At 38.4% G+C, this 18412-nt stretch overlaps 2 protein-coding genes across 6 annotated transcripts; both read left to right on the top strand.

Annotated features, from left to right (window-relative positions):
- The first annotated feature begins 3061 nt into the window (after positions 1 to 3061).
- On the top strand, positions 3062 to 7855 carry LOC103720296 (ultraviolet-B receptor UVR8-like). 3 transcript variants are annotated; one of them, XM_088709781.2, is made up of 7 exons: positions 3062 to 3384; positions 4261 to 4401; positions 4484 to 4767; positions 4843 to 5188; positions 5270 to 5671; positions 6095 to 6479; positions 6875 to 7855. In XM_088709781.2, exons 3-7 carry the CDS (start codon positions 4539 to 4541, stop codon positions 7115 to 7117), a joined length of 1605 nt encoding a protein of 534 aa, XP_088565907.1. In that variant the 5' UTR covers positions 3062 to 3384; positions 4261 to 4401; positions 4484 to 4538; the 3' UTR covers positions 7118 to 7855. The 3 variants fall into 3 exon arrangements, with proteins under 3 accessions (XP_088565907.1, XP_088565906.1, XP_038986836.2); XM_088709780.2 differs by having other exon boundaries at positions 3105 to 3384; positions 4325 to 4401; XM_039130908.3 differs by having other exon boundaries at positions 3105 to 4401.
- A 3747-nt stretch (positions 7856 to 11602) lies between these two features.
- On the top strand, positions 11603 to 18130 carry EMB1006 (Pentatricopeptide repeat (PPR) superfamily protein). 3 transcript variants are annotated; one of them, XR_003388111.4, is made up of 3 exons: positions 11603 to 12830; positions 15657 to 17258; positions 17697 to 18130. XR_003388111.4 is itself a non-coding variant. In XM_008809941.6 (2 exons), exons 1-2 carry the CDS (start codon positions 11662 to 11664, stop codon positions 16963 to 16965), a joined length of 2478 nt encoding a protein of 825 aa, XP_008808163.3. In that variant the 5' UTR covers positions 11603 to 11661; the 3' UTR covers positions 16966 to 18108. The 3 variants fall into 3 exon arrangements, 1 of the variants encoding a protein (XP_008808163.3); XR_016398196.1 differs by having other exon boundaries at positions 17460 to 18130; XM_008809941.6 differs by having other exon boundaries at positions 15657 to 18108.
- Positions 18131 to 18412: the final 282 nt, after the last annotated feature.

Raw genomic sequence — 18412 nt, 5'->3', positions numbered from 1 at the left:
TGGAGAACCTAGAAAAGCACTAAAAGTTGCATATCCTTCATCCGAGGTACAAGTTAATTTGATCTATAAACTCTAGCAAAAGGATGTGCAGTGTAATGGATGATTACCATCAAATTCTTTTTGTAATTCTAATAATGGCTCTTCAACTTGAAACATAAATGGCTCTAAAGTAGCCAAGTTGTGGTAATCCAACTTTTGTAAAGGATGGGGAATTCAAAGATCAGTCTGAGAAGCAAAAGACCAAAGAAAACTCTAGTATCATATGCTTGAGTTTTCCTAAAAGTGGGTGCTGATTAGGACTTGCATGACAATGTTGTTACAGAGATTGATGTGGAAAGTAAGTGTTCTATTAGAAAATGATTTAAATTATTGTGCACTTCTTATTGTCCTTTTGGACTTAAACAACCCACTAATTCTTGGAAGGTTTCAATGGAAAGGCAGAAGATCTTGCAAGTTAGTGCTAAATTGTGCCATTGTTTAGTCAAATTAGATTTGACAACCAATATGCTTAGCAATTACTAGGTAGAGGAAGGGTGCTAGAAATCTGGGAAAATCCTTTTAGACTCTAAATGAAGAGAACTCCATCCAAGCCTCTTGCTACACATTGATTTCATTAAATATTATTTAATTTTTCAACCCAGCAATCTCATTAGAAGGCACTATGTGTATGACAAAAATAAAGAGACAATATGTAGGACTATCAAGCTTGACTAAATTGATTGTGGAATAATGCTGATTCCTGAATTTGGTCTTTCAAGGTTTGCAATGGATTCCTACATAAATTTAAGAGTTCAAACATATTGATAAGCTATAGATGACCTACAGAGGGACAACATTGTGTATGTACTCAATGCATATGGCTCCTTTGCCGTTTATTAAAGTCCCTTAAACATAATAGAACTTTATTGCTGCTATATGTTACTCAACTTGGTGTCTTCACAAGAAGTATTTAGTATATAGTGTATGGATCTATATTTGTTTGAGAGGATTGTATCTATTTCTTTAACATACCATGCTTTAAAGAGTTTTTTTACTGTATATATACTTTTTAAAATTCTAAGTGTACATACATACTTATTACAAATACTCTTTTTTTTTTCTTTTTTTCTTTTTTTTGGGGGTGGGGGGGTGGGGGGGATGCAAACCATTAAGTATCGTTAGGAACCATCAACAGTGGCTACATTTATTTGATCGTGGTTAAACCTATACTAATTACAAAATAACATAAATGCCTTTTGAAATAATGGATCTAGTCATTGGAGATCAATTAAGGCTCGAGGGTAGTATTGATGTAATTTCAGAAAAAAGGAGCTAATTTGACCTTGTTCAAATATATAGCTAACAAGAAAGAATTTATGTAAACTAATTATATTTGAAAGGGTATTTATGTAAATTGAAAATTTACAAGAATACACACATAAAATCTAAAGTTTTGAGGAGTATATATGCAAAAAGATCTACTAGAAATGATATGTATCTAATTGACAAAATTGAAAAAAAGACTAATGAAATCCATGGATTACATTGACTATTTGTGACCTCATTTTAAACAATTAGCACAAATTACAGTTAGATATAAAACTTGAACTACTAAAGATCCTCACTTACCTTACTAATAAATCTTTTTAGTGGTTGCCTATACACACCTTCATCACATTTTGAGAGATTAATAATTTTTGAAGGGTACTCTCTCATCGTGTAGCGTATAGTTCATTGCTTATAAGCATTGTTCTAATTGGAAAAGACAATTGTAGCAACAACAAAAAATATCCTACTTTCACAAATCTATTGTTAGAATAATGTAACTTTGATATTTCTTCCTAGTTGGAATTATATTCATGAATAAAATAATTTTATATGATTCTTACTAAGTAACCAAACATAAGATAATTTGAAATCAAATAATTAAATTGCATCTCAAATTTTTTTGTACGGAAAAAATAATAATTATACTCACGTATTTTACTAGTGTGTATGCATGTTTTTCTACACACATAACCACAACATATGCCATGCATATTAAAGAAAAGGATTAAAAAAATACAAAATGGGATATAGAAAGATAAATAAAAAATATTAATTGATATAAAATAAATAAAAAATATAGATATAAATAGAATAAAAAAAGAGAAAATAATCAATGGATAAATGTGATCCCATTAAAAATTGCTTATCTTTTCTCTTTTTTTTTTCTTTTTGGTTTTATCCCTTGTTTGCTCTTTTTTTCAACATAAAAGGTAGGACTCAGCATAGTAGACTTTATCTATAGGGTTACGAAGGCTCTAGCAAGCAACTCGTTTCTAATTCGGTCACATATTACTATACTATACCATATTGATTACATAATTGAATCATGTCCATTGGCCGCTCTTGTACTTTCTTGCTTATCTGCATCATGCATGATATATTTCTAGCACATCAAAAATAACCAATCTTGATCTAGGTATCCTATAACACATAACAAAAAGCCAAACTCCAACTATTTTTGGATGTTCCTAACCCATAGATCAAATCATAATGTCATGTCTTTTTTTTATTTTAATCTATTCATTTAAATTGCACCTTGCCTTCCAAGCTTGCTTTTTTTTACTTTAATGGGTTAGTCATACAATATATGTACGAATACACTTAATAAAATCAGAAAATACAAGTTTACGGAGTGCTCGAGGCGACTCTCCCTCCCCTGACTACAGGATACTCCCTGAATGGTTAGCCACATAAGCGGTCACCTAGTCAGCAGCCCCGTTGGCCTCTCTAAATATATGCTTGGCCTGAATGGCCCCTACATCCCTCGTCATCATTTAGATATTCCGGGGCAGAGGGTGGTCCGAGCTCGCATCCCTCGTCATCATCCAGGTGGGAGCTTGCCTTTGGGCTACAGCCTCTGAAGCTTAATTTGCCGGCCCAGGCCATCCGGCCCACTTCCTCTCGCCCGCCCTACCAAGCTTTCCGTTTAACCGCAGGTTTAAATCCGTTATTGTACCCCTGTTACGAACCATGCTGACGTGGCACTCCCACCTGCGTCTAACTCCCGGAAGCTGCACCCCCTCTTCTCTCTCCTGGACATCTCATCACGCCTCTCTCTTTATATATAAACTTCGTCGTGACCCAAAAACCAAAGGCAAAAAAAACTCCTCCCTTTCCTCCTCTCTCTCCCCCTCTAAATTGGGTTCTCCTATCTGGAATCCACCGAGTTTAATCGATATCTCAGTTGAATCCAGAGAATTATAGTGTACCCGTTGCCAGCTTCAATTCGGACCATTTGTTTTTTTTTTTGTTTTTTTTTTTTGGTGCAGAAACGAGGAAATAAGGGAAGAACACGAGCATCGGGCGGCGGTCCTTGGAATTATAGGCCTCCGTTGAAGTCTCGGCGGTTCCGATTATGTATTGCACCCTTATCGGTCTTTTCTATCTCGATTTGCCCCGATCTGAACCTGAAAAAACGGATCTTTTACCCTTTTTGCTTTTTTCCTGACTTTGATTAAGTTTTTATGGGGTTTTGGGGGAAGGGGAGGCTTGGATTGTGATGTTTGTTGTGGTTTTGTTGTTAAAGATGCGAGTTTTTTTCATCTGGATTTGTTTTTTGGTGAGTTCTTTTGGGGTCTGGAGTTGGAATTCACTCGCTTCCTTTCTGATTTTCATGGTTCTGGATTTCTTTGGTTCTGGTCTTGGAGAAGTTTGCGAAAAGATTGGATCTTGTTCACGGGGATCTGATCTATTGGAGATTTTGTTTGTTCATCATATTGGTTAATATTTTTTCTTGGAAAATTTTGTGTAGATGGTGTATCTTGTCTTTATTCTTGAGTTGGATTTTGTTAAACGTGAAGTTGATGGTAATCCTCAGATGGATCAAGAGTGGTATTCTTTTTGAAGTGGAGTGCTTTTCTTTATAGGTGTCCCTTGATCATTTGAGAGTAGGCTTTTTTGGAAGTGGCACTTCCTGGTTTTGGTTGGGCGTCTAACTATTCCGTTGTCTGATCTGTATGAAAATTTTAATTGTATGGTTTATTGCATTAGCTGCTGTTTTTCTCTTGATTTGTTTATTGATTACTTTTTGAGCAATGGTTGGAGAAATGGCTGTCTTTCTTTCTTTTCTTTTGACTTTTGAGACATGGGGTTGTGGTTCAATTTCAAACTGTTTTCTTTTAGATAAATGAACTGTTTTCTTTGAGATTTTGGGAGTATGTTCCATTCTTTCATCCATTAGTTATATAGTGTTTACTCTTTCTTTGTTTCATTGTTTTTTTCTCTTGCAAGAAGATCTGGATTCTTGGCACATAGGATGAACAAGTGTGACTCTGCCTCCTGTTTAATTTGTGTATAGGTTCGTTTACCCAAACCTGTGGAGTTGATTTGTGCGTTTAGAATCCCTCATCAGGAGACACACCATAGCCTATAGCAGTAAGTGTCATCACTCTGGGCAGTTTGTGATCGTCTAGAATAGTGTTTTCATTATGTTGTTGCTGTCAAAAATGGACTGCAGCTTGAACTCTCTTTCCTGCTTGAGCTTGGGGCACTGCAAGTTCGGGCAGTGCCCAATGGACGCCACCACAAGTGGAGCCACTCCTTCCATTCCATTCCACACTATCGTAGACCAGCCCCTTTCTCTTGTCTCTCCATTGCAGCAAACCTTCCATCGTCTGCAGCGCCACTGCTTTGGGGACTCTACCCCAGGGGAATTCCCATTGGCAGCGAACCCCTCCATTGTCCTCCATGTCCTCACTGCTTGCGATTTGGATCCCCAGGATCTTGCTAATCTAGAGGCAAGTAGTGCAATTTTGTTCTCCTGTTGTTGGATTTGATAATGCCGTGCTGATGGGTTTTGGCGGTTGTGGCAGGCAGCATGCACATTTTTCAGGAAGCCTGCCAATTTCGCTCCTGACTTTGAGTTGTCTATATCGGAGCTCGCAGCATTGGACATGTGCGAGAAAAGGGCCATCTTTAAGCATATGACAATGGAGGAGAAAGAATATCTCAAGGAACTCTGTGGGGGCTCCTGGAAGTTAGTTCTTAGGTACTTGTTGGCAGGTGAGGCATGTTGCCGGAGAGAGAAGTCTCAGGCGATTGCTGGGCCTGGCCACAGCATTGCCGTGACTTCAAGTGGGGCGGTCTATTCCTTTGGATCCAACAGCTCTGGGCAACTCGGCCATGGCACATTAGAAGAGGAGTGGAGGCCGCGTCTTATCAGGTGCTTTTAAAATTTCCAGTTGCTTCATACACTCGATGCAAATACAAGTACCGAGAACACGAATTATTTGGTCCTTGGCAGATCACTGCAAGGCATTCGAATCATACAAGCAGCAGCTGGAGCTGGACGGACAATGCTAATCAGTGATGCTGGACAGGTTTATGCATTTGGCAAAGACTCCTTTGGTGAAGCAGAGTATGGAGTTCAAGGGTCGAAGGTTGTCACAACACCTCAGATGGTAGAATCATTGAAGGGCATATATGTTGTTCAAGCAGCCATAGGGAACTTCTTTACTGCAGTTCTTTCTCGAGAGGGAAGAGTTTACACATTCTCTTGGGGCAATGAGACAAAACTAGGTCATCAGACAGAACCAAATGACCGCGAGCCCCATCTCCTCTTAGGCCCTCTTGAGAACATTCCAGTGGTGCAGATTGCTGCTGGCTACTGTTACCTGCTAGCATTGGCATGTCAACCCAGCGGCATGTAAGTTTTGCTTTCTAGAAGGAGTAAGTGCTATTAAGTCCAATTTCTAGTAATGCTATTCTAAAGCATAGAACATCCAAATGCATGCACACATAATATAATGGAAATGTTTTATCGTATGTTGAGTACTAGAAAAGATGTATCTCTTGTCACATTCTAAATTGCTTAACTGTAATGAATAAATTGTTGGTGCATTCTAATGGCTCTGTAGATTCTGTTAAGGGGATTCTAATCCATCTACGTTCTGTTAGATAGTCTATTTAATTATTGATGGTACAGGGCTTTCTGCATCTTCACAATTGTCATAATGAAGAATGCTCTGAGGTTGTCAAGTGACTCTTAACATCATCTTGCCATGTCCCTGAATGATTTCCATGTAGCCCATTGTTTTTCCTCTGATCATCTTGTTGCCAACTATTCCAGGTCGGTGTACACTGTTGGCTGTGGTTTAGGAGGGAAGCTTGGGCATGGAACTCGGACTGATGAAAGGTACCCAAGGTTGATCGAGCAATTTCGAACTTTGAACCTGCAACCTGTGGTGGTTGCAGCGGGTGCCTGGCACGCTGCTGTTGTGGGACGGGATGGCCGCGTATGCACCTGGGGTTGGGGACGTTATGGCTGCTTGGGCCATGGGAATGAGGAGTGTGAGTCTGTCCCCAAGGTGGTGGAAGCCCTGAGCAATGTCAAAGCTGTCCATGTTGCAACTGGAGACTACACAACCTTTGTAGTTGCTGACACAGGGGATGTCTACTCATTTGGGTGCGGAGAATCCTCTAGCCTGGGACACTCAACTGGGGTTGATGGACAGGTTTGGCATTCTTTCGCTAGTTATCAACTTCTATATTGTAGAAAATAACACATCATGCCATTTAAAACCAATTCTTATCCTTTCATCATTCCCCAATTTACAAGTTTTAGTTTTTGATAATGATGGAAGGACTCATGGCAATCACTTATCCTCGAAATTCATTAGCTGGTGGGTTGCATAATTTGACAATTGCCTGCATACTTGTTTAACTATAATTTGGACAGTCAATAGATAGGGAACTCGCTTCCTTGAATGATACAAAATTAACATCAGATTTTGAAGCATCAATTTATCCACCACTGGTTTGTGTATCCCTTTGATGACTGGCAATATTCTCGATTTATAGATTTGCTTTCATTGTTTTTGATTATTTTTGAGTAATGTCTTGTTTGCAGGCCAACAGACACATAAATGTTCTCAGTCCAGAGTTAGTCACCTCACTGAAGAAGATCAATGAGAGGGTAGTGCAGATTAGTCTCACAAACTCAATATACTGGAATGCACATACATTTGCTCTCACAGATTCAGGAAAACTGTATGCATTTGGAGCGGCAGACAAGGGCCAGCTTGGCATTGAACTTGTTGGGCAGGAGAATGAGAGAGGGACTCCCGAGCACGTCGACATTGATCTCAGTTAGTTCCCATGGGATCCTGTTCTTCCTCTTCATTCTTAGAAGGCTTCTTTCAATTTCCTTCAGCTCCATGGCTTCTCCCAATGTCTTCTCACACGGGTGCCAAGAACCATGATCACGACCACCATGGTGACTCATCAAAAGCATCTCATGTTCATATGCCACGAAAACTTATACTGTTTAGAATTGTTGTCAATATGTAAATATGAAGCACCTGTCCAATGCATGTTCGAGCTGGAAGCAGGGCACAGGTGAAGCACTTGGATTTCTTGAACATATACAGCTGACATGCCATTGATGGATTTTAAAATCGAAGTATGCAAATTTAATCAATGTGAAGAAGGCCAATGTGATCTCTTGAATGTGCTCGGATTTAAGTCCGGTTGAAGTCAATCCTCGAGGGGTGGAGCCGTTATAGGGTAGAAGGTGGAGATTTAGCCCTTCCTAATCTCAGAGAGAGAGAGAGAGAGTGAAAAAAGAGTGTGCTATTGATAAAATCTTATGGCTCAAGGTATAATAAGGTACAACATTCAAATATGCTAATTATATCATTTTACTCCATGTCATTGATTGAAGAACACCAATTTGAATCATCCCTTTTGCTAGATCTGTTTAAGCTCATTGTTTTTTGAACTCCAGGTTGGAGATGAGTAGGCCATAGGATTTCTGATGGTAGTTTGTATTGCTTGTCAGTGATGACCTGAACTAGTCTATACTCTCTGAATTTATTTACATTAATCTAAATGCCATGTTGTCGAATGTGGATTTGAATCAAGCATGCAAATGCTTCTAGTTATTTTTGCTTCATAAGGTGGTTCATGTGATTTAGTAGGCCATATCAGTAACAGCTAATGACAGCTATCTTATAGTGGAAGGTATACCAGAAGGACCACAAATGCTTGGTGTTGTGTGGCCTTTGTCTGTCTTGTACTTTGGCACATCAGCCCTGGTCCTTCCACGAGAGCAGTCCATGTCCTGATGATTTAGTTTCGGAAAGGAGAGGTCTTGGCACCGAAGGTACAAGCAAAAGGCTCAATTAATTGTCCCATGACATCTCATCCATCTAAAATTCCCCTTGGCCACTGGTGGAGCCCTGGAGATGTTGGGTAAAAGAACTGCATCCAAGGCCGGCTGATCTTTTATCATGGCAAGAGATTCTCACATCAAAAAAGAAAAGAAAAGAAAAGAAGATTTTTTATAATGGCAAGAGAGTCTTACAGTCATTTGGAAGTTTCTTATGGTGGTGGATTTGAATCACAGATTCCACAGCTGCTTTTCTGGATCAACCTTGCAACATCCATTGACACTGACTTGCTGAGAAATAAAACAAGCAGCCACAATGGTGACATCTTGATATATACCGGTGCCAGCTGTATGATCGTCAGAGATAAAGACATAATTCTGTGCCATTAATGGACCTCTCAGGTATGGAACTAGCTTCTTAAGATTACCTGTGGAGTGTGGGCTCTTCCAAGTTACTGGTATGGTATGGTAAAACAGAGATGTGCTAAGCCTGCTTGTGAGTTAAGCAAACAATTTTGACATGTTTAATTTCTGTGCATTGCTCCTTGTGACCTGGGGTCTGTATGTTTTTCGCCCATCATCTTACACGTTTTTCGGTATGAGATGGAGGATTGAACTACTTAATTTTTGCCCGGAACCAAACCTTATGAGTACTACCAATCATGCAGGCCTTTTATGGCTTTCAAGCTCTCGGGTGACGTTGAAGTGAAATACCACTCCAGTAGCTTGAACAACTCTGGGAATAGAATTTCTCCTCAAGGCAAAGTCAGTGTTCACTCTGTTAGTACGAGCTGGTCTTGTTTGAGTCGTAATAGCTCTTGTCCTGGGCTTTTTGGATAGTTCACTCTGCTTCGGGTGGGCTTTCAAATTGAAACTCCGGTTCTCGACTTAAGAGCTTTAATAGCTCATCTTCGGAGATTTCTGGCTTTTTTCTAGGTTTTGAGGTAAGGAACCCCCGCGTTAGGCTTTAGATTTTTCCTGTTCGAGAGAGCTCTTTGGCTTGGGCGATCCATAAAAGAGGAAGTTATACCTGTTATAAATATATCATGCAGAATCGCAATGCCATGCAGAATATAAGTAGTTCCAAGTGTAACATTCAAAAGCTGCAGAACTGGAGTGTGGAGAAAGTGCTTGTGTGCGCGCTTTTTTTTTAATGACTTCTAATATAAGTTGCTAGAACTCAACTTATTACCTAATAAAAGTGTTTGTTTTCCAGTTAGCTATATAAATTAATTAGATTGTGTTGGATTTGGTTGAATCTGCTTGAGATGAGGTTTAGCATCTTAGGTCAAAATATACCGGGAATTTGACTTAATTTGGGTACTCTCAGGCAACTGAAAATGGAGAAATTAATGGGTTGGAGAAGTTTAAGTTGGTCATCTTAAAGTACACTCTTGATGCACAAAGTTAGGGGGACGAGAATTCCTCATTTGGCAGCTGTTAAGATCAATTTAACTAAGTTGAGTATCGAATATGTCTGTACAAAAGAGATCTCTATTTTCACAGAAGAATATCATACAAAATACAAATGAACAACAAGATATTTGAAGTTTAAGATTTGAGCACTTATGTATAATTAAACCTATGTATAATTAGACCATCAGTAAATCTTTCTTTTTGTTGTCCTAATGTGTTTTCTCCAAGGTAAGACAATGTTCTATTTTGTTTTCTATTTCAAATAAACTCACTGGTTACAAGATGTAGATTATGTTTCTTGCTATTCTCCTTGTTTTTCCTTTTCCTATGAACTTTTCTAGTGCCTTGCTCTTGATTCTTCCTCATTCTTTATATGCCTGTATATTTAAGTTGAGTCATTATATCTCTTACCTTTTAAGAATAATAATTGACTTTATATTTTGAAAATACTATATGTTATTTCCTTAGTGTCACAAATCTATAACAAAAATTTTGCAACGTTTCCTAATGGCAAAATATATCAATCGAGAAGAATACTGCGCTGAGTATTTTGTCTTCTCTCCATGGCACTGACTATTGCATCTCTTTCTCATAACATAAATCTAAAGTTTGACTATACCACAATTCTATTGGTTTAATCGGCAGCTATTGACTATTTTTATAAATGTGTTCATACTTGAAATATTTTGTACAATGTCCTATAATAAAGCTCCAGAAACTAGAGATGAAAATGGATAGGATAATATCTATTCGAATCAATTTGAGTAATTTCCAAATCTATCCAGCAAATATCTTTATCCATATTTATAGTCATTAAAGATATTTTTTGGATATGGATTAGTAACTATATGATCCATACATGAATATTTGAATATACTTGTAATCCTATTTAGTCTTATATAGCTCTCGCTAAATTTAAAAAAAAAATTACAATATTAAAATACTTTTAACTTAATTTATTTTCAAAAAATCATTTCCTTAAAAAAAAAATCTTCCATACTAGATTGGTCATTCATTAAAAAAAAAAATCCAATATATGTTCATATTTATTTTTATACTGCCATATCTGATTTGCATCTATATCCATATAAAATAAATATAAAAATAAATTTAGATTTGAGTGGTACCTGTATTCATATTCATATTTATCAATTGAAAATAGATTTATTGGTATCTAATTCATATCAATTCTATTTTCAGCCTTCCTAGTCCCTTGATTTTACCCTAAATATATCCTTTTAACCATTCACACGTGCCTCTTATCATTTTAAAATAATGATCTTTTAATATGTTCATGGCCTACCATTGATTTTCTAAGTAAAATTGTATTGTCTAATATATTGTAAAAGTTACCTTGAGTTATTTTATATTCCAATCTGTTATAAACAAGAAAAATAAAAATATTTTGAGGATATATTTCGATTTCGTATTCTATATTTTATTTCTTTAGGACTATTGAGGAATTGTAGTCTCACGTTAGATAGTTTAAAAACTCTTGTGGTGTTTTTATAATTTACGGTCTATTCATCTAAACATCCAAATTTTTAGATAGAATCTTAGTATGGTATTACCTTAAATTTTATATATGAGGAAGATATTGAGAAATGATTGTTCTACATTGGACAAGTAAAAATTTTTTGTGGTCCTTATATATTCTTGTTCTTATCATCTAAAAGTTCCAATTTTTAGGTAGAATTTTAGGAGAAATCCATTAAATTTGGTCGCTCTATTTCAATAATTTTATTTTATGGCAGGAATTCAATAACATATTTTTTTCTTAAAAAAAGATAATTTAAATTACTCTAATGTGAGTACATCCTACCAAGTTACAAGAAAGTAAAAAGTGCAAGGGAGAGAAAATGTCTACTGCAGATGTCCAATAAAACTCTTCGGAGTGTCGGACGATGAAGGAGGCGATCTAGTCTGTTTTCCTGTTCGCCTTCCAAAACACACGTACCATCTGAAAATCACCCATGTCCTGAATCAGCCTTCGGGTCTCTCGGATGAATGGATGGCCATTACCATGCATGTCCATACTCCGAATCGAATCGATCATCCTCTAGATGCCACCTGGGCGGTGGACAGCTTGAAGTTGGAGCCTACTTGGACACATGGCGGAACTTATGCCGGCCTCGGCCCGGCCCGGTCCGCGTGCAACCCACCCGGACCGGCCCCGGTTCCCTGAGGCGGCTAACGGGAAAAGCAAATCCGGAGGAGCGGAGCACGCTATCCTCACTTTATCGGTTTATCCTCTCCATATTCTACTCCTATTCCATTCCACTCGCCAAAATATCCCAATATATTCCACCCTGCGTCTTTCTGACATCCCAGAGCCCAGCTTCCAGGCCTATCCCATGGCGCTCAAAACCCTCGGTGCCTTCTCCTTCGCTTCTCCCCCCAGCCCTTGTAGTAAACCCACGTCGCCTCTTCCCTTCCCCTCTTCCCTTCGCTTCCGCCCCCGCCCTCCCAAAACCCTAATATCTCCATCCTCCTCCGCTGCGCCGAGCTCCATTTCTCCCTCCCCCTCCCCCATTTTCCTCCCCCATCTCGAGTCTCCCGCCCCCGAATCCATCGACGACGAGGTGGTGGCGGACGCCGCCGAAGAAGAAGAAGTAGTAGAAGAAGAAGAACAGTTCGAGAAGGAATTCGGAGAACTACATGGATCCGAATTAGAATCCGAGGAGGAAGAGGGACGAGAAGAGGACTACTCAGATCCCATCCGCAACTTCTTCAAATCCCGGTCCGAAACCCGAGACCCGAAGCGCGAGGGCCGGCTCACTCTCCAGCGGAACCGCCGCTCCACGTGGCACATCGCAGACCTCCAAAGCGATGATATTGAAGAGGAGGAGGAGGAGGAGGAAGAAGAAGAAGTGCAAGCTGTCGAGCCAGATTCTGATTCCGGGGTTCCTGAACCAGCTTCCGAGGACGGGGTTGTAGGAAAGATCATGGGGATCGCGAGGAGGCTGCCGGAAAACTCCACATTGGGAGAATTCTTGGATTCTTTTGCCGGGAAGGTGGGGGAGGGGGAGTGCATTGAGCTGCTGGGAAGGATGGGGGTGGAGGGACTGGTTCGGGAAAGTTTGTATCTTTACGAGTGGATGGGGTTGCAGGAGCCATCGCTGGTGACGCCGAGGTCGTGTTCGGTTCTGTTTCCAAATCTGGGAAGGGCAGGCATGGGAGATAAGCTGATCGTTCTCTTTGAGAATTTGCCAAGAGGGAAGAGATTTCGGGATGTTTGTGTGTATAATTCAGTCATTTCAGGCCTTTCGTGCTGCAGGAGGTGGGGATCCTGTTCTGCATCATGGATTGCTTTTATGTGTGTGAGTTTCACATTATTTACTTATTTTTCATGAGACGGACATGATCATGCAAGTAGCTACTTAGGGCACACCAAAGAATTAAAGCGAAATCACTTTGAAGGGAGAGACAATTAGAGATAGTCTTAAACTTTCAATGTTAGATTGGCATTTAGAAAAAAATTGTTTCGTTATTCGCGATAAGGTGTTCTTGACTCTCCTCCCTTTGAGATCCCATATTGTTCTTAAAGATGCCATTCAAAATTCAAGTCTATCCTGTAGTTCTTATTAATAAAGATACTTCTTCATTTGCTTTTAATATCAAGATCATTAGAGAAAAAGAAGCAGAATCAGTACCTCGTGATGACATTTTGCTGCTGAGCATCTTCAAATAACTCCATAGATGATATCTTACAAGAAATATAAAACTGAGCACATTGGGCCTAAGACTGTTCCTTCACTTTGCCTCCGCTGAGTTCATCTTAAGGTCATTGTTTCATTCTGTATTTGATTTTACAAAGTGCAGATAGGTTTTGAAATAGGAAATTTTATAGTTCTTGCAAAATAAGTCCTATTAATGTCAAAATATCATCTTTTGTTGAGCTTAAATTGCACTGGATCAAGTTGGGATGCTTTGATCCCTTTGTTTGTAGAGAACAGAAAGATGCTTTGATCCTTTTATTTGTAGAGAAAGAAAAAGATTATCCCATTGATTACATTAAAATACTGTTCCCATTTTTTTTCTCCCTCAATTGATCTTGATTGTTGTCTCTGAGCTATCTTCTCTGGCTCGATAATATTGATCCAATGTATGTTTGAAATAGTTTTGCTACTTAATAGCCAATTCAATTTCGATCATTTTCTTGTAAAGTTTCCTTGTAGAAAGGTCTCATAATCTTGTTCATCGTATCAATCTTTTGTATCTAGAAGTCGCTGGCATTTCTCTTTCACCACTCAAAAACTTCCAACTTTTTTGTATTGGTTTTAACATTATCTAACTAGTTAACCACGATTCCGCTACAATTTACCATTCTACCGCAAGCATTTATCTTATTATTTCTTGATAGTAATAGCACCAGTCTTCTACTAGGAGGTGTGATTAAAAGCCCTTCTCTTGTTAGCTGTCCAGCAGAATTTTGCCGTTTTATTTAACATAACTGGAATATTGTCTTTAACTTGTTTCAAGCTGCTTGCCCATGACCTTGTTAGGGGACTTAGTTATCTGAGCTTAATTCTATGTGCCATAGTAATTTGAAAAGTAGAAATCTTAATGGGCTTTCTGGTTATTCCCTATATGCTCCAGAAATGCCCAGAATGCTTTTATTTTGAAGATCGATGATTTTATAGTTTTATGCTTGGAATCAAAGATGAAGGTGCCGCGTTAGAGATCAACAAGTAAGTTTAATATTTTGATAAACTTAACAGAAGAGATAATGGAGGACAAAATAGTCAGTGGTTTTAATTTGTGTTTAAATGCTATGAAACGAGAATCTGATAAAATAAATTACATGGTAAATATACATGGAACTGACAAGCAAAGGGATGGACTTGGCGATTTGGATAAATTCTTTATGCTTTGTCAGTCAGTTAATATTATAGTAACCAGTTTGCAACTTTTTCAGGGAATAATTTTCAAGCAACATTGATGAAGATTATTTATGTCAAAATGAAAGACTGCTTCTAAGATTTGTGAACTTTTAAGGATATGCTCCAAATTAAAAGTGAATTTGGACTTGCATTATCAAGAACTAGGTCATAGGCATGAATTAACTTTGTTGTTCTTCTCTCTTTCAAAATAGCAAATTTGTTGGTTAGTTTCCGAAGAGGATGCAAATTGTTCTTGTTGAGATTGTCATGCTGTTATCCCCTCCTTTTCTTTTCTTTTCTTTTCTTTTGCTTTAACTTGTAGATTTTCATGTGAATTAAATGTTTCTGCCTAAAAGTGAATTAGATGTTCTTGCCTTTTAGGCATCTGATAAGAGAATTGACTTTTTGAACCTTAGGGATCATATTAAACAGCACTCTAAATGACTAAGGTTCATAATGGATTTCAAAAGTGAATGGAATGAGAGAACTTTAAAAGGTCATTCATGCTGAATGGTTTTATTATAGCTGCAGTTCTTATAGTTTCAGCTCATATGGTAAGTGGGTTACTTTCTCCATTTTGGATCTTCACCTGTATTAAGAAAGTAAGAATAATGTGGTTTGACAAAGAGGAAGTTATGAATTAATGGTACACTCACACAGAATTTTAGAATCAGATGGCATTAATGATGGTGCCGAACCTGTTCCGAGGCCAGGTTTCTGCTTCCCCTCTTGCTCCCATTTCAATTGCTAATTTGAACCTTGAGCAGGACAAATCCTTTCCCTTCATTTAATCTCACTATTGTGCTTTCTCCTTTTTTTAAGGTCGAAATTTAGAATTTGGAAATCTAGTAGTTAGAATCTTTTTAGAAACAGTGATCACCAGAATATGATGATCAACTCTATCCCTAAACAGGTTTTGTTCTTCCTTTCGCTCTTGTTCCATGTGCCAATTTGAGTATATTGTTCCTTCCATCTGATCTCATTCAAGCTCATGCTCTCATTCTAACCACCAGTACTCCCCCAACCCCCACACCCCTGAAGCTTGTCTGCAGACAGGCATGCACGCATGATACAAAAGAAAACTTTTTATGCTATCAGAACGTATAGCGCTTGCACATTGAGTTTTCCATAATCAACTACTATTTGTACTTGGGTTTGGCGGCTATTTCTTTGGATTGTATACATAATCTTTTCTCTTCTGAACCTATGCCACCAAATTGCAGATATGATGATGCCTGGAGAGTGTTCGAGGATCTGGAAGCTAATAATATCAAGCCAGATCATGTGACGTGTTCTATTCTGATAACTGTCATGAGGAAGATGGGTAAGCAAGCAAAAGATGCATGGGGTTTCTTTGAACGTATGAACAGAAAAGGTGTCAAATGGAATGTAGAGGTCTTTGGTGCTCTCATAAAGTCCTTCTGTGACGAGGGGCTGAAAAAGGAAGCTCTCATCATTCAATCAGAAATGGAGAAGAAAGGAATGTCATCAAACGTCATCATATATAACACCTTGATGGATGCCTACATTAAATCTAACCAGGTTGAAGAGGCAGAAGGTCTCTTTGTTGAGATGAAAGAAAAGGGATTAAATCCAACCACAGCAACCTATAACATTCTGATGGATGCCTACAGTAGAAGAATGCAACCTGAGATTGTTGAAGCTCTCCTATCCGAGATGCAAAGTTTAGGCTTGAAACCAAATGTTAAATCATACACCTGCCTCATAAGTGCCTATGGAAGGCAGAGGAAAATGAGTGACATGGCAGCAGATTCATTCTTAAGGATGAAAAAGTCTGGAATAAAGCCTACCTCACATTCATATACGGCTCTTATTCATGCATATTCTGTGAGTGGATGGCACGAAAAAGCTCATGCTGCATATCAAAATATGAAAAGAGAAGGAATAAAACCTTCCATAGAGACTTACACAGCTCTGCTTGATGCCTTTAGGCGAGGTAGTGAAACTGAGAAGCTGATGGAAGTTTGGAAAGAGATGATCAATAATAAAGTGGAAGGTACTAGAGTTACATTTAACATTCTCTTGGATGGGTTGGCGAAACATGGTCTCTATGTTCAAGCAAGAGATGTGATACATGAATTTGGCAGGCTAGGTTTGCAGCCAACAGTCATGACATATAATATATTGATGAATGCATATGCACGGGGAGGGCAACACAACAAGTTGCCACAGTTGCTGAAAGAAATGATTGCTCTTGAATTGAAGCCTGACTCTGTTACTTATTCCACAATGATATATGCATATGTTCGTGTGCGTGATTTTACTAGGGCATTTTATTATCACAAACAAATGGTGAGAAGTGGGCAAGTGCCTGAAGCCAGATCCTATCAGAAGCTGCGAGCTATTTTAGATGTCAAAGCTGCAATAAAGAACAGGAGGGATAGGAGTGCTATATTCGGAATAGTCAACAGCAAATTTGGCTTGAAACCCAAAAAGGGTAAGAAGGATGAGTTCTGGAAGAACAAAAGGAATCGGTGGATGACAAACAGTGATATTAGTGATCAGAAATGATCCATTAAACAACTCATTGATTTTGTTTCTGATTGAATGGCGAGTGAGGGACTGATTCACTTTGCATATATCTATTCTGATTCATGGTTCTACATTTCTTGCATCTCACATGAGTGCTCCTTCTAGAAGAAGCTGGTCATCTCAAAAAGCAAATGGATGATGTGAAAGGAGAAATCTTCTTCCAAGTCTTTGTACATGCTGATCATCAATCACACACACACAGTTCCTGCTTCAATAATTTATTATGGTGGTCTGTTTATGGTGGTCTAGCGACACCTTTAAGGTACTTTAAGGTAATGAAATATTTTTCTTCTTTTAATTGATGTAGAATGCAAATAATGTTCCAATCTGTATGACACAGTATTGTTGCTTTCTCTCATTTTGAAAATGATTGGAAATAGACGAGGGATGTCTAAATGGTTATATATTTTGGAATTAAATATGCCAAGTAGAATGCTCATTTAGTACTTCATTTGATTAGTAATGCCTTATAGGGACATGACAAGAAATATGTTAAAGTTACTGAAGAAACTTTATTTGAATCTGGAAGTTGATTTAAAGGCATTTTGGACTGTGACATGGCCTGCTATTGTGCTTAACCATCTAACAATGAAGATAACCAGAAGAAAGGAAAGACTCTGAAATTTTGACGAGGCAGATATGTGCGAACTTAAATTTATTTATTGGTTCATTGCCTGGAGTTTGTTTCTTCACTCCTGAGATCTCTGCAGGTAATTTCAGTAGATTGGCAAGAGGGCCCAAAGGTGGTTTGATGTATGGAGTTGATCACAAGGTTTAAGCATGTGGTGCAATCAGGCAATCAGTTGATTTCTTCTTTCAGATCGCTCTAGAAGGATAATGTTGCCAAAATGATTTTTAGAGTGTTCCTTGTTGGGGAGGCAAGCTGTTTATACCGATAAAAGAGCGCATGCACCCCCTCTTCAAGCTTTGGTACTAGTAGTTTAGAACAAGATAATTGCAGGTGAGATCATGTGTTGTTTCCCACTGTGGCTTTATCATTTTTAACTCTGTTTGACATTTGGCTGGTCCAATTGCAAATTGCAGTTCTTATAATTTGAATATTTATCTTCCTTTCTGTTTCATCCTTGTATTTCATCAATATATTGTGTTTAATTTTGATTAGATCTCCTTTTTCTGAAAGAAACTAATTCACTTTCGCATTCCCTAATGGCTGTTGCATTGGCCTGCAGTTATTTGCTGTAGGAGCTATGTACTTTTGGTGCAAATTTAGAGGGGCTGGGATTATTGAGCATGCTTAAAGATTTGTCAGGGGAACTAATCTAAGAAAATAGAAGTCTTTTTGAGTCACTTATTGGCAGTGCGCTAAGCGAAATGGAGAGGTGTGGTCACATCTTGTTGCCTTGTCAATGGTTGCTGTTGCTGCAATTAAAGGGAAAAGCTGTCCTCCAGAAGTAGCCTTTTGATT

This window comes from Phoenix dactylifera, chromosome 13, assembly GCF_051530095.1.
Source record: "Phoenix dactylifera cultivar Ajwa chromosome 13, Ajwa_hap1_PhDact_Kaust_v1.1, whole genome shotgun sequence".
In the NCBI taxonomy this organism is placed as follows: domain Eukaryota; kingdom Viridiplantae; phylum Streptophyta; class Magnoliopsida; order Arecales; family Arecaceae; genus Phoenix; species Phoenix dactylifera.
The sequence above is the reverse complement of the archived record's forward strand: the minus strand, read 5'-3'. Positions and strand labels throughout refer to the sequence as shown.